The sequence below is a fragment of the Acanthaster planci genome, unplaced genomic scaffold (genome assembly GCF_054643075.1).
Source record: "Acanthaster planci isolate LZ-2023a unplaced genomic scaffold, COTS_SCS Contig66, whole genome shotgun sequence".
Taxonomy (NCBI): domain Eukaryota; kingdom Metazoa; phylum Echinodermata; class Asteroidea; order Valvatida; family Acanthasteridae; genus Acanthaster; species Acanthaster planci.
Genome location: NW_028257688.1, coordinates 21,256 through 45,077, shown reverse-complemented (window position 1 = coordinate 45,077; position 23,822 = coordinate 21,256). Strand labels below are relative to the sequence as shown.

The 23,822-nt window shown below is 39.1% G+C and overlaps 2 protein-coding genes and 1 long non-coding RNA gene across 4 annotated transcripts in view; 2 read left to right on the top strand and 1 right to left on the bottom strand.

Annotated features, from left to right (window-relative positions):
- The window catches only part of LOC110981707 (uncharacterized), a 28,577-nt gene extending 6,346 nt beyond the window's left edge, over window positions 1-22,231 (top strand). Inside the window, exons 3-8 of the long non-coding RNA XR_002598489.2 lie at window positions 8,136-8,240; window positions 9,582-10,479; window positions 11,567-11,733; window positions 18,950-19,061; window positions 19,702-20,116; window positions 22,117-22,231. This is a non-coding gene — a long non-coding RNA (uncharacterized LOC110981707). The remainder of the gene's footprint in view (window positions 1-8,135; window positions 8,241-9,581; window positions 10,480-11,566; window positions 11,734-18,949; window positions 19,062-19,701; window positions 20,117-22,116) is intronic.
- Window positions 118-8,018, top strand: LOC147795344 (uncharacterized). Of its 2 annotated transcripts, XM_087132029.1 has the most exons (10): window positions 119-209; window positions 1,072-1,122; window positions 1,476-1,669; window positions 1,821-1,912; window positions 2,036-2,151; window positions 2,313-2,428; window positions 2,661-4,068; window positions 4,268-4,487; window positions 4,861-4,923; window positions 5,034-8,018. In XM_087132029.1, exons 1-10 carry the CDS (start codon window positions 161-163, stop codon window positions 5,245-5,247), a joined length of 2,523 nt encoding a protein of 840 aa, XP_086988155.1. In that variant the 5' UTR covers window positions 119-160; the 3' UTR covers window positions 5,248-8,018. The 2 variants fall into 2 exon arrangements, with proteins under 2 accessions (XP_086988156.1, XP_086988155.1); XM_087132030.1 differs by lacking the exon at window positions 4,861-4,923 and having other exon boundaries at window positions 118-209.
- LOC147795343 (mediator of RNA polymerase II transcription subunit 14-like) lies at window positions 5,222-22,291 on the bottom strand. The gene is made up of 39 exons (XM_087132028.1): window positions 22,095-22,291; window positions 21,616-21,721; window positions 21,007-21,101; window positions 19,692-19,770; window positions 19,177-19,306; window positions 18,981-19,021; window positions 18,555-18,642; window positions 18,233-18,261; window positions 17,973-18,051; window positions 17,738-17,781; window positions 17,317-17,405; window positions 16,954-17,098; window positions 16,734-16,802; window positions 16,570-16,612; window positions 16,331-16,456; window positions 16,116-16,194; window positions 15,620-15,782; window positions 15,017-15,236; window positions 14,821-14,852; window positions 14,557-14,685; window positions 14,345-14,421; window positions 14,000-14,114; window positions 13,818-13,866; window positions 13,408-13,533; window positions 13,128-13,219; window positions 12,758-12,907; window positions 12,574-12,654; window positions 12,159-12,282; window positions 11,984-12,051; window positions 11,466-11,729; window positions 11,193-11,304; window positions 10,680-10,805; window positions 10,297-10,503; window positions 9,552-9,775; window positions 9,214-9,337; window positions 8,613-8,674; window positions 8,132-8,362; window positions 7,832-8,018; window positions 5,222-7,140 (listed from the first exon to the last, which is right to left on the bottom strand). The coding sequence occupies exons 1-39, from the start codon at window positions 22,289-22,291 to the stop codon at window positions 7,079-7,081; spliced, it is 4,464 nt and encodes a 1,487-aa protein (XP_086988154.1). The 3' UTR covers window positions 5,222-7,078.
- Between the last annotated feature and the right edge of the window lie 1,531 nt (window positions 22,292-23,822).

The window sequence follows — 23,822 nt, the reverse complement described above, 5'->3', positions numbered from 1 at the left end:
CTTTCACGTCTTACTGCCAACTTTCTTCACTACCAAAATTTGATAAGTTCAATCACCTTCCTTGTCTGATCCAAGGACGAGTAACAAGGTTTTTAGTTCAAGTTGCCGTGTTTACGCATGCGCGCGTTACGTCAACGGCGGTCATTTCCGAAAACCCAAAATGGCGGACGGAGATGGGAACCCCCACGAAATTTTCTGGACTCGAGAAGGTATCGTTATCTTTCTGCTTGAAAGGCTTGTGGGTGTGATGAAGATTGGACAGATTTGTAAAACATATACATACATGTGGAAGTTATGGATGAAATCAATAAAAGTGTTGTTAGACTCCCAGTCGAGTTGTTTGCTAACGTGTAACCTTACGCCCCAACATCAGTCCCAACTCTAGTTGGGCCCGTCCCAACTAGAGTGCTACAGTTGGGCCGGCCCAACTACAGCAGAGAGGTCCTGTGTGCATGTGTCCAGCATGTGCCAAAGTCATATCATTTACAAATGTCATGTAATTGGTCATAGGGCTAGATGAAGAGATGAAGTGCCACATTTTGATGAATTGTGTCAAGTGTGAGACACATTGACTTGGATAATGTTGAGACATTTCCCACGGACATTGGTCAACAATAGTTGGGCCAGCCCAACTGCAGTACTACAGTTGGGACTGTCCCAACTAGAGTTGGGACTTATGCTATAGTTGGGGCGTAACAATAGTATACCAAGGACATGAACGACTAGCCCAGGTTGGACGACTTCTACATTTACTGTCGCAATGTAATGTAGACGTCGTCCAGCCTGGGCTACATGTAGCTAACAACGTAACCTAGACCTGAGAGTGTTTATAAATTACACGTACATGTATATATAGCTCTATGATGTAACTGTGTGCTTGCATGGTGCTTTTATGTGCTACATCATACATATATGCCAGTCTTAATGTGTACTACAGTGTCATGTGTGACAAAGACTTAGTCTTAGTGGAATAAATAAGCCATTGGGCAGAAGTGTAGGCTGATGAACAGTAATGGTGGTGTTGCTGTCATGCCTGTTCAAGCTGTTGTATTCCTTGACATTTCATTTCAGAGAGGAGTTACAACAAGGACTCTGATGGCTACTTGCATTCATTTGTCCCTGGTAAGTTGGGAAAAGTAGCCCTGGCCTACGCCTTACATGTATGTTAGGGCCAAGCCTAGTTAATTTTCGACTGAGCCTTAATCATGTTAAATGTAGAGATGTAGGATAGGGGTGAGTTCTGTACAGGTATCATGACACTGCTTGACACCCATGCACTATGATTGGTCAGAAAAATTACATGTGTTTTCTACGTGAATACCTCCATGACCTTAAATTTTCCCTGCTAAATTAGACTTTAATTTAGGTTATTTTATTATTTTCAGTAAGAAATAACTCTAGGGAAAAATTGAAATCTTCTTGTCAGTCTGTAATTTAACCTAATTATTAATGAGCTGTGATGCCTGTACTTACAGGAGTTGACCAGCCAGGTAACATAAAAGTTACACGGAAAATGAAGTTTCATCAGTCTAACGATATGTTGAATAAAGCAATGAAAGCTTCAGGAGATGAAAGATTGATGAAGGAACGAACTAACACTGAAAGCAGAGTGGAAAATCATGATAGGAGGAAGGACAAAGACATACACAAGTCAAAAACATCATCAGTGGTAATGTTGCCATCGTTTACTTTTGTCTAAAAAATAAGATTTGTTTCAGTTTTATGTCAAAGTAATATTTAGATTCATGTTTTCTTGCATAGAAACTCCAGCTGCTTGTGGTGCCAAGTGTTTGTCAGAAATTTACATGCTTAATTGACAGGAAGCCCCAAGGTTAAAAGACAAGCCATCGCTGAAGGATCTCAAACCAGAAGACAAAAAGAGGATTGCTAATTTGATCAGAGAATTAGCAAAGTAAGGAAACCACTTCTTCTCTTTTCTCCTTTTCCTCACCCAATTAAGAGGAATATGTTTTCATTCATATTAGAACTTTTAAAAATCATTCCTTCATTTCTTCTCCCATTCTTTGTCCTGCAGGGCAGGAGAGGAGAAGGAGGTAATTGTTCAGCAACTCAGTGTAGAGCGACGCTCTTATGAAGATAAAGTTAACAAATTACACGAACAGATGGCAGCCATTATACAAGAGAGAGAACATATCCTTTGTAGAGGCTTACTGCCCAAAATTTATTGCAATTATATTTGCTATCAGTAATCTTTACTCTTTAAGTTGTCTTTTTTCCATCGATGTAAATTAAGGTTATTTCAATTTGTAAAATGGAGTGAACCTTTACAACTTTCTTTAACCATACAGCACTGACTCAGAAACAATATTTAGAATGTCAAAAGCTTCTAGCTGAGTACCAGTCACAGCTAGCGTCTGAACAAGAGAAGCTTGCTTTGTCTTTACATCATCGAGCATCACCTCCAAAGGTTGGTTTTATTGAAAAGAAGCAGAGGGTGGTCAGAAGAGAGAGTTGGATAATGCTTTGTCAAGTTGCAGCTAAGATTAGTCTATGTATGTACAAGTATGTAGTAATTTCACAACTTGATTGGGGATCAAGTGCTGGTTGTTACTTGCATGGCGTCTTGATTCCGTTAAATATTACTGACAGGTGTTTGAAAGAGTTGGTGTTGCCTTTTTATTTTTGTTGTGCATGGGTAGTTCGGCATGGCCCCACAGTCGCCCACCAAACCAGCGCCAGATTATGCACCAGTGGTTAAAAAGAATCAGTCAAATACACCACACAAAGAACGTCAGCTAAGAACACTCAGAGTAACTGATCACCAGACCACCAGCCAGCATGCTACCCTGACTCAGTCAAATGGGTACAATAATGCACCTCACACTGGGTACAGGTACCCTGTTACCTATCAATCCAGCTTGGTACAAGACTACCAAGTGCCTGATATACATCAAACATCAAGTTGGAACCAACCAGCTGGTACCCATCAACATTCAGTACCCAGGACCCAACTGTCCCACCCAAACATCATTGGAACTGAGTTCAACCCATTGTTGGCTAGTACCCACAGGTCTCAACAAGTACATAGTGGTAACACAAGTTGGACTGAGCCACAAGTAAGAGTACTTGCTAGCAAGAGTGAACCTGCAATGTATGTGTCCTATGGAACCAACAGAAACCCCCAAGGGTACATGTTTCAACCTGGCCTTGATCCTGAACACAGAATACACTTACCACAAAGTGGTCCATCTTCTAGCTATCCCAAGGATTCACAAGAAATGTTTGGATCCAGACCTCAGTCAGGGGAGTTCAGACCCCTTCAGCCAGAATTGGAGACAGACTTTGAAAGCCAAGACAGCAAATCCCCACAATATGTAGCTGCTTTTTGGAACCATCAGAATGGTGCACCTGATGGATTACAAGGAAACACTCAAAGAGATAAGATTGGTTCCAACAACCACCACCATGGAGAAATATCAGAGATCCCACATGCTGTAACCAGGCAGCCAGCTTACCAGGCAACTGGGTTACCTGAGCAATGCCATGCTGTTCTTGAGAGGCAGAGACACGAGCTTCGTCAAGAGCAAGCTTGGCTGCGACAGAAACTCAAAGATCAAGAAAAGATACTACTCCAAAAACAGAACCAACTTGAGGTCCACAGACTACGCCAGCTGGAACAGGAAGAGCAAAGACACAGTACAGCCTCCCACATGGAAAGAGAATGGCTTGACCATGGCAGTGGCACAGTGGCAACCTCTCACCCTCAGAAGAATGTTAAAGATCTTGAATGGGAAGAACCAAACATTTATAGTGGGATGCAGCATGAAGTGCCCTCTGGGAGTGAGAATGACAGTGATGAAGTCATCTCAACTAATTACCCACCCGAAAGTTTCATGAACCAATCAACATCAAAAGAAGCCCTTGAAACCTCTATGAGAAGATTACATGTTAGTCCAAGAAGTAGGAATCCCTGTGGCACTGATATGTCAAATGCCAGAGTTGCTATAGCAACAGAAAATCCATCACAGAGGACACGAGGAATTAAGATTGATGGCTATGCATCACTGTATCCCAACTCCCAGCCAAGGAACAAAATACATGTACAAGGTACATATGACAGTTTGTTTCATTTTGGTGTCATTTTTGTTTCATTTAGATGTTAAATAAATACAATTACTTTGAATCTATTCAATACTGTGAAAATAACCTAACGTTGCTTTTACTAGCAATGTTTTAATGAGTGCAGTTAAAGCTTCGGTGGGCAAACTTGACAGTGGTCCATGATGGGATTTGTTTTTTTTGGCAGGGTCCATGTCATCTTATTCACCGTCCACATCCAGCTCAGGCATGTCCCAGGCAAGAATGGTCGACAGGTCAACATCTCCTTTGTACAAGGACCACAAAACAGAAACTGCAAGATCTCCTGGAAAGGGAGGCCTTAGTTTGTCCCCTGGGAAGGTTCATATCACCCCTGCACCTGCTGCTCATACGAATAGGGAACCAATTCAAATGCAGCATCGACGGAGGTGAGTTGAGATGTGCAGACTACATGTAGTGGGAGACTTTGAGACGCAGGTGACATCAGACATACTGGTCCTTTTTCAAGGTATTGTGCGAGCTGAGAACTATTCAGGCATGCTCAAAACAATGCACACATGCTCAGAACTGGACACAAGGTCCGATATGTTTGTCGCCACCAAGCGTCATGTACATGCACAATTGCACATACACAAATTCTTTCTAGTTGGCATGTGTGTTGGATTATTAAGTCCAGGAGTTGGTTCCTGTAATCCAACGAAAACATCAGGGGTGACCTTAATCTGTCAGTCATCTTGAAAACAAGAATTTACTTGGAAATATTTACATTGATTTGTTTATTGATTTAAATACTTCCAACAGACGAGCAGTGTCACTCCCACAAAGTCCTAGATATCACAGTGGTATAACAAAAGAAAAAAAAAGGTGAGAGGTTGATTATTGTATGTAAAGTTTGTGGATATTATGGGATTGAAATTGGCTGCTTCTCAGTGTTGTCTACCTGGCCATTTAACATGTATATTTTTCCCCCATAGTAATGCAACTCGCCTTTCTGATTTAATTTCCGAGATGGAATCCCCCACCCAACCCAACACAACCCATGCCAGACTAGTGAACATAACCGACAGCAGGAGCATGATCAGACAGCGTTACATCAGCACACCTGACTTGTTTCAGGATGTAGTGGACACAGACACAGATACAGAGTTACAGGAATCTAGAATTCTGGAAGATGTTTTTTTTTTATGAGTGTCACTTCAGCGTGATTATTGTTAACTTTCTGCACATTTGTAAGGAAGGCTCATTTTTATTCTGTACAGTGCAAATGTTGTCTTGAAGTTTATCATTGCCTGTACATCTGTTATGCAATGCAAGAATATTCTAGGCCTTTCTGAAATGAGATACTTAAAAAAATTCAAAATACAATATAGCCAAGGTTTTCATGCAGTTAATAACCAATCAATAAGTTCACAGCAGACCTGACGTTTGGATTCTGAAATGTGTCACTTATATGTCATTTAAATGAAATTTAAATTTTTAAAAGTGTAAATACTTCAAAGGCTTATGCCATCAGTTTGACTTCTTTTAACATGCTAAGTAAGATATTAACTTATTAAACAGCAGTTGCTTTGGAAAATTTACTTTCATGTTTGGTTCGTGTTTTATTAATTTCCTGTATCGTTCTACAGCAGTTGTTCAAACCTTTTGTGCCAAGTTTTTAACTCTGATACAACACCAAAAGGGATCATATGCAGTTTACCTTCATTTCATTTATAATTTATTTAAGCCAGATACTGTACTTTCCACAAATGTAGAAATGTTTAATTGCCACATGAGTTATTTCCAGCCATTGTAAAGTTTACCAAACCAAATACACACTACAGGGTTCAAAATATCAGCCACCACTTTTGCCATGTGACAAATGTAAACTTTGCTACAATCCTGAGCACATGAGATTTGAAGAGTTTTAAGGTGAAGGTGGCAAGTAAAGTAACAGTTTGCCCCGGTAGCACCATGTGAACTATAACTCTTGTATGTGTGGTTCTGCATATCTGCAGTTGCAGAATCCTGAGCAACTGTCAAACAAATGTGTTGAACAATGCATAAAACAGGTGCAAAAATGTTAATTGAGCTGAAACATTTGCCGACTGGAATCCCCCAAACTAATATCACCAGCTGGAGGATGTGTCTTTTAAAGTTTGAATTCAGTCTAAGCTCAATAATACATGTACCTGTATCTGCAGTTTCCAATTTTCAGATACATCTTTACTCTAGTTGCTTTCCATTGCTAGAAAATTACAATGGATGACAGTGGGGTACTACATTGAAATATATTCTATACTTATAAAAAGATAAGCCACTAGAAATGATCATTTGGGATAATACCAGACATTCTTCATCACTGACAATCAGTATGCTTTGGTTCTTAAGGAGTTCGCTATAGGTTGTGTGAAATATGTGGAAGTCATGAACAGAAAATCTAAAATACATGTACAGTGTACATGGATTTGTATGATGAATTTGATATTGTGAAGCATGACTCCATTATTTCATCAAATATTTTATCGTGTATACATCTCATCAAAGTATTGATACATTTCATCAATTCATGATTATCCGCTTAGCTAATATAAAGCATGCATTATACTGTCCTAATATGTACATGTAAACGGATTATTTACACTTCCCCATAACAACCTTAATGTATATGCACAGGCATAAACTTCATATTACATTCTACCAATCTGGAATTACAAGAGTTTCAAGTTTTTCCCAGAGGATAAAAATTCAGCCAACAACAGGTTATCCTAAGTGTTGAGGCATGTACTTGTGCTTTATTTGTTATCAGGCTTATTTTGTGAAGTAAATAAATCTGTAATATCCTCTGGCAACAAGTCTTCTGAAATGTTCCCCACTAGCAAAACGGATACAAAAAAGGGCAATCCTCACATTTGTGATATACACTGTAAATACATTCTTGGCAGGTTAGGCAAGTTTACTTTTACTGAACACTCATCCCAGCTCCTTCATGTCTGGCGTATCAAGAGAAAATGTAGGATGAAAACCCTTTGTCTTTCATTCACTGAGGTAACACTAGGTTCGTCATTAAGTCCCTGATGACTGGGAAAATGGTGCACTCAACTGCAAAATAAGAAAGGTTACATGGAAAATGTCACTGAAGAGTAAAAAATGTAAAAAAAATACCAAAGACGTGTGAGTTACCACAGCATAACTTTAACCACTTGCTGCTGGGTGGTTTGAACAATGCAGTGCACACATAAAGGCGATTTTCAAGGTTTTCAGTTTTCAAAATTCTTCAAATATCCATCATTTCATTTAATGTATGTTTACACCCACACGAATGACTGTTTGGTGGCTACTCTAGGCTGACAGGTAACCATCATTGACTCCTGAATATTTCAGCCTGCAAAGAGAGCCCAGAATTGTGAGGTGTTGTGTAATTTCCTTTGTCCCCAATGAATGTGAGTGGGCGTCTTTTCAAACGCGGCTGGATTAGCATGCAGCGGTGCTGTGCCACTCATCAATGGGGTCCTGGAGCACTTTTGTCCGTGGTGCTAAGCCGCGGGCGTGCTATGGCCAAAACAGTGGTATACTGTTTAAGAACAGTGATGGATTTCCTTAGAAAATGCAAGCTGAAAAATGATAGCAATTCCCAGCAGCAGGTCTTTTGATCCGAGTATGGTCTGTTGTGACATGGACCAGCTCTTTTTCCCCATTTCGCGCACCCCGGCTCTGCATATAAACCTATGGTGCTCAAAAGGGGTTCCCTGGCAGCAAATGGATAAAAAGGTTGGGCGTTTACAAAACTGACCTTTGTTCTGGAACATCTCATTGGATCTCTTGAGCATGTTACTGACTGTTGCAGCTGATGCATTGTGCGGTTTTTGTCGGTCAACGTAAGAGGTTGTGTTAGCTTGCATGTCATGAACGATAGGGATGACGATTGATTGAGTATCCTGACCCACTGGTGGATTCATACCAATACGCGTCAGTTGAATCTAAGAACCAAACATATACAAACATGAAGAAATAGGTAAGCGCTTTTAAAAAGTTGAGTGTTCTGTTCAGAGAGTTCTTAAAACATTAAACTTCCCAAATCATCTTTACTCACAAAGAACAGCATCTTCGTCTTGATGGCTAAAGCAGCTGTACCAGGTGGAGCAACACCAAAGGAGTCATTAGGAGGAACAGTCAGACACCACTGGATTGTCCATTTTAAGGTACGGTCTGGTAACAGTTCAAGTCTCATCAACTGGACTAAGTCTTTCAAGATACGTGTTGGTCCACTCAGAGCACGGGAAAAAGCTAGGATGGCACTCAATTTGTATGGTGGGCACACAACCTGATGATGTTAAGGATATTCAGATATTGAAACAATACAGCTATCCATCAAATAAAGGAATTATCAAAAATAGAACACTATAGCTGAGTGGAAACAATCCAACTCACAGAGGTTTTTTGAAAATGGCATTAATCCTAAATATGGAATCTGTGTTCGTGTATAAGACTATTGCCACTTATGGCTTCCCTCCAAGTTAACTCAAATGGTGCATGGATGCATGTTTGCTACTTGATGTTCAGGTAAGACTCACCTTAGTTTCAAAATATCGCTCAATCACTTGCAGCTCATCCTGGTTCCATCGGTCATTCATATCTGAGTGATAAAACATAAAATAAACATGGACAAGGTTTTGGAAGGGACATTTCCAGTTGTTTTTATTTGCCTCGAGAAAACCATTGTGATCATGGAAATCACAGATAACTTTGGTATCTGTGGATAATAATGGGTACATGTATTCATAAAGCCCACATACACATCACTTGTGCTCAAGATACCCGAACATTATTACCCCTGTCCATCAGACCCATAAACATTCCAAAGATATGAGCACAGCCAAGTTGGTGTGGAGAAACAGATTCTAAGGGGCTGGAGATTTTAAAAGAAAAGTTGGAGCATACAAGTACTGATGAAAATACAGGACGAAGATCTCCAGAATCCACAGCTGTGTTCCCAGTCGAATAATCCAATGGCAAATGCAACAAACTTAAGGGGCTGATATAACTTCTAAGAAATGGGATTTTTCTTTAAACCTCATTGAACAGTTTATATAAAAAATCTCCATCATGAAAGAAACATGAAGAAACTATTGAGGCTGACTGGATAATTGCTAGAAAATCCAAGAATTAGCTTACCTGGATTAGGTTTGACCTGTAGGTGTAGTGTCTGCATGGTGTTGGGGTTCAGGGACACCCAGTACTGCAAGGATTCTGTACGATAGTGTAACATTCCAGGCTCATTCGATGGAACCTCTTGTATCTGGGTTGCAAGAATTACAAAGGATTAGAGAAGAAACATCAATGTATTACAATCACTAGACTTTCAAAAATATTCCATTTTTATTGGTTTCTAAAAGGAATAGGGCAACATTGTCAATTTTTTTTAATCAAAGAGAAACTGGGGCCAATAATTCAGGGAAAAATAGTCCGCAATGAAAGCGAATAATGAAATGTGAATGACAGAAGTAACTAACCGTTTCTATACTGTGAAATACTCTCTGCAGATATCTTTTGCTGTGTATGGAGCCTAGAAATCGCTCTGCTGGACAGCAAAGGTTGGCAGCTGGACCACCAATAACTCCAGGAGCAGGAGCTGGAGTAAAGATCTTGGTGATAGCTTCATAGGACAATGCAGTAGGGATGGAAGCAGCCCAAGAACGTGATGGCAGGTGTCTAGCTGGTCGCATTGGCATAGGAGCTGTACATGAAATATTATCAGTGTTAAAATACAATGCTATACAAATAGGAACATCACAAAATTCAATTTTTTTAATACTAGTTTTATCAAATACTTTTATGCTACATGTGGGATATCTTGGGTTTATATCCTTGGAGGCATGTGGCCTAGTGGTTAGGATTTGTAGCATCTGATCTTAGGGTCAGGGGTTTGAATCCAGCTGGTGGCAGCATGTTGTGATCCTGGACAAGTCACTTTACCCCTTTGTGCCTCTCTCCACCCAGGAGTAAATGGGTACCCTGTGAGGGCAGACACGGTTATGTTTTGCTGTTTGCGTTGAAATGGCAGCACCAGGCTAGTATACTCCCCAGGGAGCTGAGATGGTTTAAGGAATGTTCAGATGATGTGTGAGCCCAACGTGCAGGGATAATGATAATACGATTGCTACGAGCGCCTTTGAGGCAGATACAGGTGCTTTACAAATGCTCTTATTATTATAATTGTTATTATTATTATTATCTACATTAACATGACTTTGTTACCTTGTGTAGGGGCCGAACCAGTTGTCTGTCCTAAACCACTACTTCCAGGTGAGTGACTAGCTGCCATACCTGGTGAATGAGCTACACCGTAACGATTGATAGGTGATGGTCCAGGAACTGATGGGGATGCAGGCCAATTACGTTGGCCTGGTGAAGGCATTGCTAGCCCCATGCTGGGATAGGGTGAGTTCGCATTCTCTGACAAATCTGTAGAATGGGAGAAATGACAGCACCCGATGACACTGGTCTTTTGTTGGGGTGCTCGTTGGGCAAAAGTAGCTTTTACCATTTTAATAGCCTTTTTTAACCAGCTGTAATTCATAACAAGCATATCAAAACCATTTTAATGAAGCTAATTATTATTATAAGAATGTGAAACTGACTTTGGGGACTGATGAAAGGCCCAGGAGCTGGTGAATGCATCTGGATGTTAGGAGATGGTGTTGGTACAAATGAGCCTGGAGATGGTACATGATGAGGAACATTGCTTGGAGAACCTACAGCAAGAGCTGTCCAGAAACAGAGGAAAGTAACTGATATATATAAAGTGCTAAGAGTGACAACAAAATTATCAAAATGGAGAAGCTTGGAAAAATTTGGAGTAAACAACCACAACTATCATCTTTGAAGTGTTGTCAAAACAAATGACAGAGGTGTTTTAGATCCTTATGCGTCAGGCAGGCAAATGGCAAAAAACCCTTGCATTTTTATGGAGACGAGATAAATTCAACAAGTAAAAGTGGTTGTTTGACAACCACAGAAAGATTCCACCAATCATGCATTACAGAGAAAAACTAATGCTTATTAACACAATAGTCAGAGGGTTCTAACATAATAACAATGATAGAATTGGTGTCGTTACAAAAACAGCTCCACATTATAGGTTTTATACAAACCAGGAGAGGCAGTATTCAACATATTTGATGATGGCGATGGGACGATGTTAGAAGGAATAGATGGAGGTGATGCCAAAGGATATCCACTAGCTCCAGGAGACGTGCTGTATTGCTGTAACACAAGCATGCAAGGAATTACAAGAAATGTTTGTAACATGATCCTCTGAGCCTTGCTTCAGACTTGATATGGACACTAATCTTGTACTGAGATGATTGAGAATTCCTCTATATTGTTGATAATTAATCCAGTAAGCTTCAAGATTTGTGTATTACCTGAGATAGCATTGACGTGTGCGGTGAAGCAGGTGTGGCTGGATTACTGGTACTAATTGCAGTGGGTGGGGTCATTGGGTGAACAAATCCACCTGATGCAGTCCCACCCAGTCTTGCCATAGGAGAGGGGACAGAATGATGCTGTGACATCAAGAAGGAATCACCGGTATCCATGCCGATTGGTGATGGAGGATTATCATCTTCATTGACGGAACGCCGACGCATGTTGGAGACGGACTCATCAACAAACATCTCCAGAAATGACTGGGTAAGACAGCATAATACTCAACACTTAATATGTCAGCCAATTGTAAAAAGCACATGCATCACAGGCAAGTGGCAGTCAGCGATTACATTATGTTCTATGCAAACAAGACCTTTAATACATGTAACATATGAAATATGTATGGAAAATGTTTGTAATTCATCAGTGGTAAGTTGTATTTCATGCTCAATGTTACTCGAGAATTTTTCTCTACTAAGTAAATAAACGTGTAAGCAATAATTGAAGCAATTACCTTCAGGTTTGGTGCTGGGGTTAAACCTTCAACCACTTTGCTGACATCAAAGAGACAATATGCACCATCTGAAGAAAAACATCAAGGTTTATTCCAACCATTCCCACAAAGTTTAAATGGTACACTTGTATGGTACACTCCCATCCACTGTTAATCCATTTCTCTGAAAACTTACCTCTGACAGTGGCTGTGTTCTTGCCTTTGCATAAAATATCCAGGCAGTATGTCTTCCTGAAGACAACTCTTACATGAATGCTGGACTGAGGTATGACCACAAAAGTGTGGGATGGGAGGTTAGCCTACAAACAAAGAAACAGATGTTGGATTTTAGTTGAGTTACATTCTGGTTAAATCCCATAATTAGTCAACATTCTCATTTGACTGTAAAGCTCACTAATACTGACCTAGAAGATAAAAACCAACATTTTCAGGTATCAATTCCTGAAACCTTTTAACTTGTCCTTTTAGTCAATTTTGACCAGTAAGTCTTGCGTTTACGAACTGCCAGCCTTATCCAATATTTCTGAGTATTATCAAGACATTTTTTACTAAATTAAGTCCATCTTTTTAAAAAATGTTTGATTTCTTACTTGAGATGTGAGTCCGCCAAGAGCTGGTGACATTGGTAGTTTGCTGATGGCTTGCAATGGCTGTTGGCTGTCACACATATTCTGTAAGGAGTAAGAAAATATACAATTCCATTTGTCTTAAATCCCTTAAATGGCAAAAATGCAACCTGCTGATCAACATCATTTGTTACGTTAGACATCTTACCTGCATAAGTCTAATGAGACTGCTGTGAGTATTAAATTCCTGCTCTAATTGACGATGGACTAACAGGTGACAGTTGGAAGAACATGCAGTCCCTATCACAGCTAACCTCAGCTGAAATCGTGTCTCATGAGAGTCCCATAATATCGTCACCTGTCACAAAAAGAAACATGTTCTTCATCAGAGACAGGTAGGCATATAGTCTGTTTACAAAAGCAAGGTAGGCAGAGAAAATCTTGACATTGAAACCAGTTATCTCACATGAAAGCAGTCACTGATAACTTTACTTTCTCCTTTTCTAAGGTTTTTGCCCCTTCAACATTTAAAAGCCCTCTCCACTCTTTAATGACTACACACAAGATAAAATACTCACAGTACTTGTCTTTTCTTTGCCGTAAACCAAAACAAGCTTCTGATAGGTGTAGCTGCGGACTTCCGCAACAGAACTGAGAGGAAGGTCTGGATCTAAACATCAAGTAATTGAAATAACCAAGAAAAATTACTGGGAGGAAAAAAGCTGTTGCTGATGGCAACTGTGTGACAGGAACAGCTGGGAAGAAATTGTTTCTTCCAGCGGTTATATCCTGTTATATTGAGGTGGCTGATTCTGTTGTTTCTAGTTGATTTTAAGCCATATGCCTTGTGAAACTTACCATTTATGACTGATCCTAGATCTTGGACTGGTCCATACAGCATACCAATGGCCTTCCAATCTTGTAAAAGTTGGTTAACGACAGGGCTGGTTGAGCTGTATGTCAGGTACAAACATCTTGTGGAACCTGTGGTATGGGGACATTCATAGATTTATCTATATTTTATTACTTAGCCTCTAACATTCATGTTATGAAATATGACCTTTATGTTTGGAAATCCCACACCATCCATGCACATGTACTTTATACATCACAAGATATGGAAATGCTTACCTAGACTGCAAACAATTGGTAACACTAAGACACAGTCGATAACATCAAACTAGAGTACCACTCACAATCTTCTCATTGTTAATAGATGAACAACATTAGTAACACAGACAATATTTACACAAGGCCTGATTTCATACCTCGCTCTCTGGGTAATGTACTCTTAACTGGACAATTGCCAAAAGTCAGCTGCAAAACAAGTATAAAACAGAAATATCAGGATGACTTGAAAACATACAACTGATGAAACATTTCGCTTTACTCTCCAAAAGGTAATTATGTATCATATCTCATGCTTAGTAAAAACTATTAGTGAGTTTACCTGTACTTGCCAGACTAATAAATGACTTCTGAGTAGCAATCTGAAGGAGCATTCTAGAAGGGAATTAGCTAGCACCGAGTTGATTTCTTCTGAAACTCCTTCAACGGCTGGCAAACTGAAGGATAAACAAAATGGAGAAAAGTTAGAATCTAAAACGTGTTTGTGATGTTTTGAAAGACATCCAAAGTCATGTTTCAGAAAAGATTACACAAGTGGACTATTGCTTCCAGCCTGCCAATGCACCTGAATATGGACATTAGAATTACTGCATATTTAATGATACAACTTTCTAAACAATTAAAGGTACAACATGAGGGACATGGAAGTGTCTGGTTTGGATTTTACCTGCATAACTTGACCACCATCCCGATACCTTCAGCTTCAACCTGAATTCCTTGAAAAGGAATGCCTTGCTCCACGAGCTGTATAAAGAGAAACATAACTAATGCTGTCATATTTCACAGAATTGAGGATCCTGAACTAATGTCTAGTAACTGGATATGAAAACAATATCTGGGTTTGCCAGGGGCTGTAGGAACACTACCTTAACTACTTACCTCCTCACATAATGAGATGAAAGGTATCCTCCTGTCACACAGTGCAATAATGTGCACCAACTCCCTCTGGAAATACTCAGAGTAAGTGTCTATGCGTTGTTTCTTGAAACTTGTTAAGGAGGATCCAAGCTGTTGATGGGGTAATGGGAAATGTTAGACAGTGGCAATTATATGCTAACATCAGCTTTTTTTGAGCAACAATCAAATAGTGGTTTTTAAATATTAAACTTGGGTAATTTATCAAGTACAAATCAATTAGCTTACCTTACGTTTCTGGTTTTGGTTCAATTCTTCAGCTGCAAAATTAAATTTAAAAAGAGTTTTGAATTTCTTTGCATTTATATCAACCTCAGACAATAAAGAAACCATAAGCTCAAACCAACAGGTCCTTAATTCGATTAATGCAAACATATTTATTGAACCCCTCAGAATTTGTAGAAGAAGTAGGTTAATTACTAACCTTCCACCAGTGTATCTGCACCATGGGTACAACTCTTGGCATCTAGAGGTATCAAACTTAGAGGTGCAAGGAAAGGTTCTCCAGAATCCCAATCAGATTGAGTTGATGGAGGTACATCCTCTCCAGCAGACTGATCATAAAATGCAGCCTGTCTGGTGTGAAATAAGTAGTAGCGGATATGTAGATGGGTCTGATTCTTGATACTGTTGAACTCTACAACCTGAAGAAATAGAAAATAAAACAAGACTGCGATAAAAACCTTTGAAACATAAGGCAAACTAGGAAGCAATTTGAAGTATTCCAGAAGGTTTTGCTGGAGTTCATCCTACAGAATTAAGTCTATTATGTACAGATATGCCTAAAATTGGCCAAGACAAAAATGACTGACTCAGCTTTCCAGGAGAGTAAGGAAAGTAAATACTAAACCAATTTGATCCTAAACCAGAGGTCATAAAGCACAAAGCTATGTTGATGTACTGAATGACCGATGACCTCCATCTACAGGATGTAAGCAGTAATCAGATGTATCGTCACTCATGAGACAGTGATTCCTCCATTTGAGTAAATCAAGTAAAAACACAAGTAAACAACCTAAAGACATACCACAAAGTAGTTCTTATGCTTGACCAGGTGTATGTAGAGTCTATTCTGAGACAGTTTTGCCAATGGATGCTCAGCTGATATGGACACTAGAGGCAATTTGTCTGTACACTTGCATGGAAGTTGTTGAATAGACTGCTTGCAGTGATGCATACTCAACATGAAGCTGTGTCAGAGGAAGAAATCAAAGACTGAGTAAAATGACATTGTAGTCCAACATGTTGTTTCTGTATACTAATTGAGTAACTGACTACAACTTTAAGTTGGAAATAAGAATGTGCTTTTAATCACAAATTCCGTGTCTTAGCACCTGCATATTCAGTTTACTAAGTTGATCCTAAATGCGAATAAAGAAACACAAAATAATACAGGAAAGTGAACATATCTCACGCCATTTTGGATAGTATTTCGAACCATTTTGGACAGACCTCCTTGTTTCACACAGAACATGAATGACCATAAGTTTGATAATGAGGCTATGTAAGTGAAGGAAGGTTACCTTAGTTTGGTGATGTACTGGTACAATTTGATGAGTTCAGAGTTCAGACAATGTTCCATCTCCTCTAACAATGTTGCATCTAAAATGGATAAGAATCATACTCATAAATAAATGCCATTCTGTCACTGCAAGAATGGAAGTGTAAGTCCACGGGTAAAGTGAGTTTTCTGTGGTAATTGTTGGTTTGACAATCAGGGAAGATCATGTCAACTTACCAGCATGAGCGATATAAGGTTGATAGGAACCAGTCTGCATATCCACAGATACAGTGAGATATTCTGACTGACTGCATGGTTCTATGATGGGAACATACAGCAGTGGTGGAATGTTCTCAATAAGTGCTGCAAACAGAACCAAAGAAATTGACAGTCAAAAAATGAACAAAGGCTGGATCAAACTGTCATTCAACAAGACATCTTACTACCTGGATAGAGAGTGTGAACTCAAAACTTACTCTTTGTGTTAGTGAGCTCTTTTTCCAAGATACTCTGTAGTTCCTGTGAACAGATATAAGCAACAAACTTAGAAACAAACTAACTTTCACTAGAAAATTCAATCATTCTTTAATTTGTCTGTGAAATATGCAGACAGGCTTTTTCGCTTCAGAAAAGAACATACCTTGAGCTTAACCTTTGACCTCATCAGGATAGTCTCCACAAGAAGTCGTTCAATTGACAGCCTGTCACACTGTGTAAGAAAGAAGACAACGGACTGACTGTCATTTCTGTGTCTGAAGGTAACTTGTCAATACTATGACATAAAAAAGGACTTTAGAGATTAACGCATGGTCCAGTTGACACGCTCTCAACTGCAATTCAGGAATTCTCATTAGCCTTACCCGAATAGCCCTGTTGACTTCATTGGCATCTTCCACTGATAGAGGCGGATCATGGTTAATCTGGAGGGGTTTAGCTGTGTCATTGGTATCAATACCAACTGATAAGCTGTACAGTTCTGGTTTGTCTACGTTGAAACTCTGTGACCTGCACAATGTATGGATATACATACAATACAGATATTAACTTTTATTCCCATCAACTGAAAAGTTTCATAAGATATTTATACACTCATCCAACAGAAAAGTTTATCACACAAGCAAACACAAACGAACACATATTTAACTTCCTTTTCAGAAGTTTGCGCTAAAATGTAAGCCACATACACTTAAAAAAGAAATCACATTTCAACTTTGGATAATTACCTCCAGTAAGCCAGTGTTAGACACTGACCAGCTGTGTACTTCTCAATCATCACATGTTCACCCCATCTCTCTCGAATGAGCCGCTGAGCCTAAACAGATAACAAAGAGTACGCACTTGTTGTAATTTTCTGTATCACATTAGAACGATAACCCTAAATTTTGTAGATCGTAAATATCTACCTAAAGGTTATAGAGATTTTTGAAGAATCAGATGGTGAAGTTTAGCAATCATTTCACAGGATTCACAAGACTGTGGCACTGATATAATGCTGATGTAATTACAAATACCAAGCCTATACAACTCTCTGGTGACAGGTTTAGGCTCCTGTCCCAGCTGAAATGACAGGTGTACTGTCTCTTCGTGCAAGTGCATTAATCTTAGGAAATAGAAGCACTCCAAAAAAGCTCAACTAGTTCTTACCTGAGAATGAAGCACTTCCAACTGAAGAGACTGACAAAAGCTATCTGCAGAAGTTATTAAGGTAAAAAAACTTGAAGATTCATGGAGACAGCAAGACATAAAGAAAATGGATAAGTCTTACAAACTGGACAGACTACTGATTAACCATTTCAAATTACAAATTGCAACGTTTTAAATGATACAGAAAATATGTTAAGAAACTCTGAAGGGAAGTAGGCTGCAGAAAAAAGGATACGCAAACAGTTGTACATGTCCTGTAGTGTGTTTTCATCCCCAAAGAGTCTAGACTGAAGTAACTGATGAATGTAATTGATCTGTAGGAATGAAAAAGACATGAATTATGATTACAATGATTGAGTTTGTATCAGTAAAGAATGGCCACTTTTCAACAAGAAACTGACAAAGTGCCAGCATCTAAATTTTGAAACACTGCTATTTTGTACGGCTTTTAAGGAACGTTTGAACTGAGTCTGTAATCTGTAACTACATTTGTACCTGCATGGGATGTACCAATGCTTTGCCATCTGCAAAAACAAACACAAAAATAAAAGTCATATTCAATTATCAAATTTCAAAAAAAGAGACAGATAAAATATATTTATGAAGCCTCAAACAAATTGACCCTTGAGAATACTGCTGGACGGTTAACAAGTTACTAAATGATACACAGATACACAAACAATGAAGCTCACAGAATAAAAAGGAACTTTAAATCTCTATTGTGACTTATAAATACAATGAAAATTCCTACAAACTAGCAATACCAACTTGTACAATGAGTCGCAACTGTAAGTTGTATCAGACCTGATAGTCTTACCTCCAGTGTCTGGATCATTGACAAGGATTTCAATATTTAGAAGCCTCCATGGTATGCCAGGGTCATCTCCCATCAATGTTAATGTTGCCTGGAAAAGAGGTTAAATCCGATCAGTGATACACTGCATCCATAACTCTTCTTGGCATGTATGTTAGAATTCATACCCCATGCAACCACAAAAAGTTGTCAAAGTCACAAGAAAAAATTAAATCAGCCTCAAAACTTGAAACTTCCTGTTATCACAAAACTGACAATGCCATTGTTTTACAGGCAATGACTAATTTTAACACCTGTTGCACCATTTTTGTGATGGGATGCATGAAAGGCAAAGCTGGTTAAAATTTTAAAAACAAACCCATGTTAACCATGTTAGATCAACCACTTTATTTTGACAGAACACAAGGAATGAAAAGTCAGACAACTTGCCTCGAACTCCTGTGGAACACTGAACTTGACTCTTCCATCAACTGCAATCACAACACAGCAATAGTTGAAAACTTTTAAAAGGTTTGTGTTCGGCGTTTGATTCTTATAAGGCAAAACCTGGCCAGCAATGGACCAGAGGTATGACGATGTGCTGATTGAGAACTTGAAAATTGGCTCTACATGTGCATGTACTTACCAATGGACAAGTCTGACAGTTGTGAAGGTAATTTGCTGGTGACTAACCGATGCTGTATTATCTGGTTCAGTCGCTGTAGTACGCTAGCTTTCTCATTCTGAGAAATAGGATCTGGAGGTACAATCTTCTCCTGTGGTAAAAGTTAACAGGCTGGATAAATTCTAGTAGGCAAGTTAATGCAGTCTTAGTCTTGTCTTTAACTTAAGAGCAACTGTGTATAACTACATTTGCATACTTATTGTCAACTGAAACAGAGATTTCTGAGATATATCTGATCTTTGAGTGTATGACATCAATATCAACGACTTTTCCCCAAAGCTTTAGGACCTTCCCAGACTTGGCCAAACACCTATTAAAGACTGCCGAAGCAATGTTTGGTTTGTACTTTGGTGACAGCTATTTCCATTAGCCAAGGATCCACAACTAACTACAGTCCCATGCTCATATTTATTCTAGAGTTAAATATTTTTCTGTTCTTCATCAATTCAGTTATAAACTGTAAAAGTCTTTTCAACCTTGATACAGGTGGGCATTCTTCTGTACTGTCCTGTTGTCAATACATCCACAGCAACAGGGAGAGAGAAATTGGGCAAACTACAGAAAAAACCAAGAGAGGAGACTATTATCCCAGGCAGATCAGCTGCAGGGGCCAATTTTATAGAGCTGCTTAAGCACAAAATTTGCTTAAGCACAAGAAAACCTTGCTTGATAAATCGGGTAACTAGCCAAAACTCTATGTGATGTATATTGTTTGGGGATCGTATTTTAGCTGTCTTTTGGTTAGCATAACAATCAAGTAGAGTTTGAAATGGTAACCTTTGTTTTCTTAAGCAAGGTTTTCTCACGTTACGCAAATTTTGTGCTTAAGCAACTCTGTGAAACTGGCCCCTCTTCCACAATGAGTGATGAATTTTGGGCATGCACATAAACACTTTTACATGTAAGTAGACACACCTTGTGGAATTCAAATTACTGTGTTCACTCTTTGGTTATTATCAGTGCATGTGTAGCAGGGGCAGATTTAACTTAGTTTATTTCCTTGGTACTAAATGCAAATGTCCACGCACACATAGGAGTAGCACCCCCTAGTTTACCCATCCTAAGTTGCATTGTGCCCCTCATAATTGTTTACTTGATGACTCATGCAACTGGACAGGCACTGTGGGCATGCTTTGAGCCCAAGTCTCAGTAAGCAGGTTGGCAGTCGGTGAAGTAACACACCTGTTAAATACCAGTCCAGTTCTGCCCTGAAAGCTTAGACCTGCGGTGGACTTGGTAGTTGATGCTTGAGTTGGATTGATCTGTAACTTTTCTTAAGTGCTGTGTTGGTTTTGTCGGTTTTGTTGGTTTTGTAGGTTCTTGGTTTTTTTCTTTTAGTTTGGGTTGGTCTTGTTTTAAATTGGTTAAGCCTTACCTTGATTCTGTTGCAGATTTGCTTTGGGCTAGGATTGGTCTAATTTCTAAATTTAATTTTGGTCTTGGTCATATTTCCCCCTACATTTTAGGTTTGGTTTCAACAATTCTCTGATTTTCGACTTAGTCCTGTTTTTTTTAGTTCTCTAGTTGCATTCCTTTTTGGGGGAATATTTTTTAGAAGAAATAAAAGATTTTGTTGTTGGAATCAAGTTTCAGCTTCCGTATCCCTATTCTTTTAGACTTCTTGCGACTCCTCCCTTTTGATCCTGTTGAAAGTTTTTTTTGTTTTGCGAGTTCCCCACGTGTTTTATTTTCTTCAAGTCTCTTCTTTATGTTTTTTTTATTCTCATCTGAAGTGTGCCATTTTTCCCCGTTACACATGTATTACACAAGCTGTACTCCTGACGAACGTACCGTGCATGGACAAGGTTCTCTCGAGCCATATGGGACAACATGTCTGCTGTGTCCACAAATAATAGTGACTGCTGATCTAGAAAGGCAGAAATGGCCTACGGCAGAGACAAATAATAAAAAAGAATCAAACACAACTTTGTTACAAGCTTCAAATTTTAGTCTATCCTTAAGCCATAGCTGGCTTCCAGTTAATGCTATTTAAATTATATAACATATTGCAGGTAAGTGAAGGTAACCTAGTTTCTGATGGGGGAAACTTTGTAAGTTCAACCGATGTGTCTCCTGAGATATCAGACACATCAGTCCAGAAAATTTCATGATTCCAAAGCCGTTTTCCAATACTCAACTTTGTCTCCGTCTCAGGCTTTGTCCCCGAAACCAATCCGATTGTGGGCCTGAAGTGTTTAAATCAAATTGGATTACTGTAAGTTTTTGCTCTCTTGCATCTTATTTGATGTTTTGTGGCACTATTAGACTAATACGTGCACTTACAGCTTCAAAGTCAGGTAGTAAAAACACAGTTGAAGCCTGAGACAGAGCCGAAGTTGAGTATTGGAAAAAGGCCCAAAAGAAACAAGAAATGGACAGAGCACTTCTTTCTATACTTACTGCACACTTATCCACTTTGGCAGCACTGCTGGCCCATTTCACTAAGGCTAAGAGTCTGACAAATGACTGCCTTGTACTCCGAGCAAATTTGACAATCTCAATTTTCCTGATGAGAAGAAAGCTCTTAATAGCTTGAAAATGTCAATGAAAATGCGTGCAATGGCAAAGAATGATCAGTTAAACCTGGTTAAATGTTGTTTTCAAGAAAAGCTGCAATCATATCTAAAATAACACACATTTTTGGCATACACACGAAATACATGTAGGCCTATGTATGGCCTTTTATAACCAATAAACTTAATGAAAATACATGCACTAAACATCAGCAAAATAACAAATGTCACACTGCAGGAAGAGTAACCAAGTTAGAACATGAGGTTTAAAGGTAAATTCAGATTGAGAATATTTTTTTGAAAGAGCATGTATACAGTTTGCTAAGTCTTAACTGTCATATGATCCAGGCATCAACAATTCCTCACCTTTCCATGTCTGTCTTTCTAGGAAGTAACTCTGATAACACCATCAGCTCATGGTAGGTTTTTTGAATTAGGAATTCCAACAGAAGACCCAAGGAGATGCTGTTGGTTCCACTAGGTGATGCTGCCCTCTGCCCAGGTATTGGGGTAAGGCTCATCTGAGCTTGAGCCTGAGCTTGAGGGGTAAGGATTGGCGCCATGCTCACTGCTGGTAAGACCCCCTTTCTTCCTTAGCAGATACAGCTTATTGTCATTTGCCTCAAGTGATTATCCTATGATCAACTCTCTACAAGATCACAGAGTTAAACCAACAATAACAAACACACAAACAAATTAAACAGAAGCAAAAACTGGTTAACACAGTATCAGCATCTATCCATGTATACCACCAAGTCTTAAAAATGACGTCCTCCCCCCAAAAAATATTTTCCTCAGAAAATTTATGGTCAGTGATGAAACTCAGCTGAGGCTGAATTTGCTATATTTGACAAATGTTTGGTGTCACGGTGTTGAATAGACTACATGGTGACAGGGTACAGACTCCTTTCCACTTTGCCAGTACTGGTATATCAGAAGATAACATAATATTACGCCATGAAAATGGAGGTTTCAAATTCGAGTCCATGAATTTTCTAAAAAACATGCTGCATTTCTTCATAATTCGATATACAATATTTATTTCTACTTGTACATGTAGTGACCTTCCAAGTTTTATATGGTGTACAAGTACATGTACATCCTTTGTATAAAAAATGGTAAGAATTCAGTAAAGATAATGAGCCACACTCTCGCTACATGTACATCAAATTGTTCTAATAAATGTACATTCAAACTAATATAATGTATTCCAATGGTCTGGTAGCCACACCCTTACAGTCTGTATCAGGTCAATGATGTCATCAAGTGGCCTTGTGAAATAAATTTTGATAGAAAGCTTATTGTTATTTGACTCATATTCAAAGGCAAGTATGGAAACTGTTGATCTAATCTTGTAAGCTTGTGCAACAGCACTAAGTGCCATGCCCATCTGGCACCCAAAACAACTGCTGAACTCATCAGCGGTGGAACAGGGGGCCTGGGGGACTGTTGCCCCTCCCACCTTTGAAAAGGTAGTTTTTTCCCCTTCCCCACTTTACAGGCCTAACAGCTGTTGGAGGTACGTGTATATTGCAAACTTCATAACTGTATTCTTTTCAGTCTAATGGCCAGGGCTAGCCCCCACTATTAAAACCATTCCGTAGCCATTGGCTGAACTGTGTCTGAACCAAACCCAAACATTGGAACTTCCGTATCATATCAAAAAAACATATTCGACAAACATATTTTTGGTCATGTTGAGGCCACCGCACACCCTTTCCTCGCAAATGCATTTCCACTACTCTGACGACTGTTTCCAGTACATGTACATGTAATGTGTTGTCCAATGAAACATCCCGTCCAAGTGACTTATGAAATAAGAGACAAGCTATAGTTGGGGAACGTCATCAGCACACCATTCAACCAATAGATATTGTCTTTTCATTCGGGAGTGAAAGGAAACCAAATAAAAAGAGATGGGAGCCACGTTGTAATTGGTGAATCTGCCACACTGCTGACAACAATGACCTTTCAACTGACATGACCAGAGGAGCTAGACAGGCAGTCATAGATACGGGTGTGGGTAAGGAAAATTCTCATAAATTTTACCATCTTAAATGGTGTAATATAAATGAACCCCCCCTCCCATCCCAT

Bases quoted from the DNA above. Each gene is read 5' to 3' on its own strand.
- LOC147795343 (XM_087132028.1), bottom strand. From the start codon at position 22,291: ATGGCGCCAATCCTTACCCCTCAAGCTCAGGCTCAAGCTCAGATGAGC. The intron at 19,771-21,006 runs GTACGTTCGTCA...TTTTTTCTGTAG, and splicing joins GAGAACCTTGTCCATGCACG to TTTGCCCAATTTCTCTCTCC. The intron at 14,686-14,820 runs GTAAGCTAATTG...CCCCATCAACAG, and splicing joins ACCAAAACCAGAAACGTAAG to CTTGGATCCTCCTTAACAAG.
- LOC147795344 (XM_087132029.1), top strand. From the start codon at position 161: ATGGCGGACGGAGATGGGAACCCCCACGAAATTTTCTGGACTCGAGAA. The intron at 2,429-2,660 runs GTTGGTTTTATT...GTGCATGGGTAG, and splicing joins ATCGAGCATCACCTCCAAAG to TTCGGCATGGCCCCACAGTC. The intron at 4,924-5,033 runs GTGAGAGGTTGA...TTTCCCCCATAG, and splicing joins ATAACAAAAGAAAAAAAAAG to TAATGCAACTCGCCTTTCTG.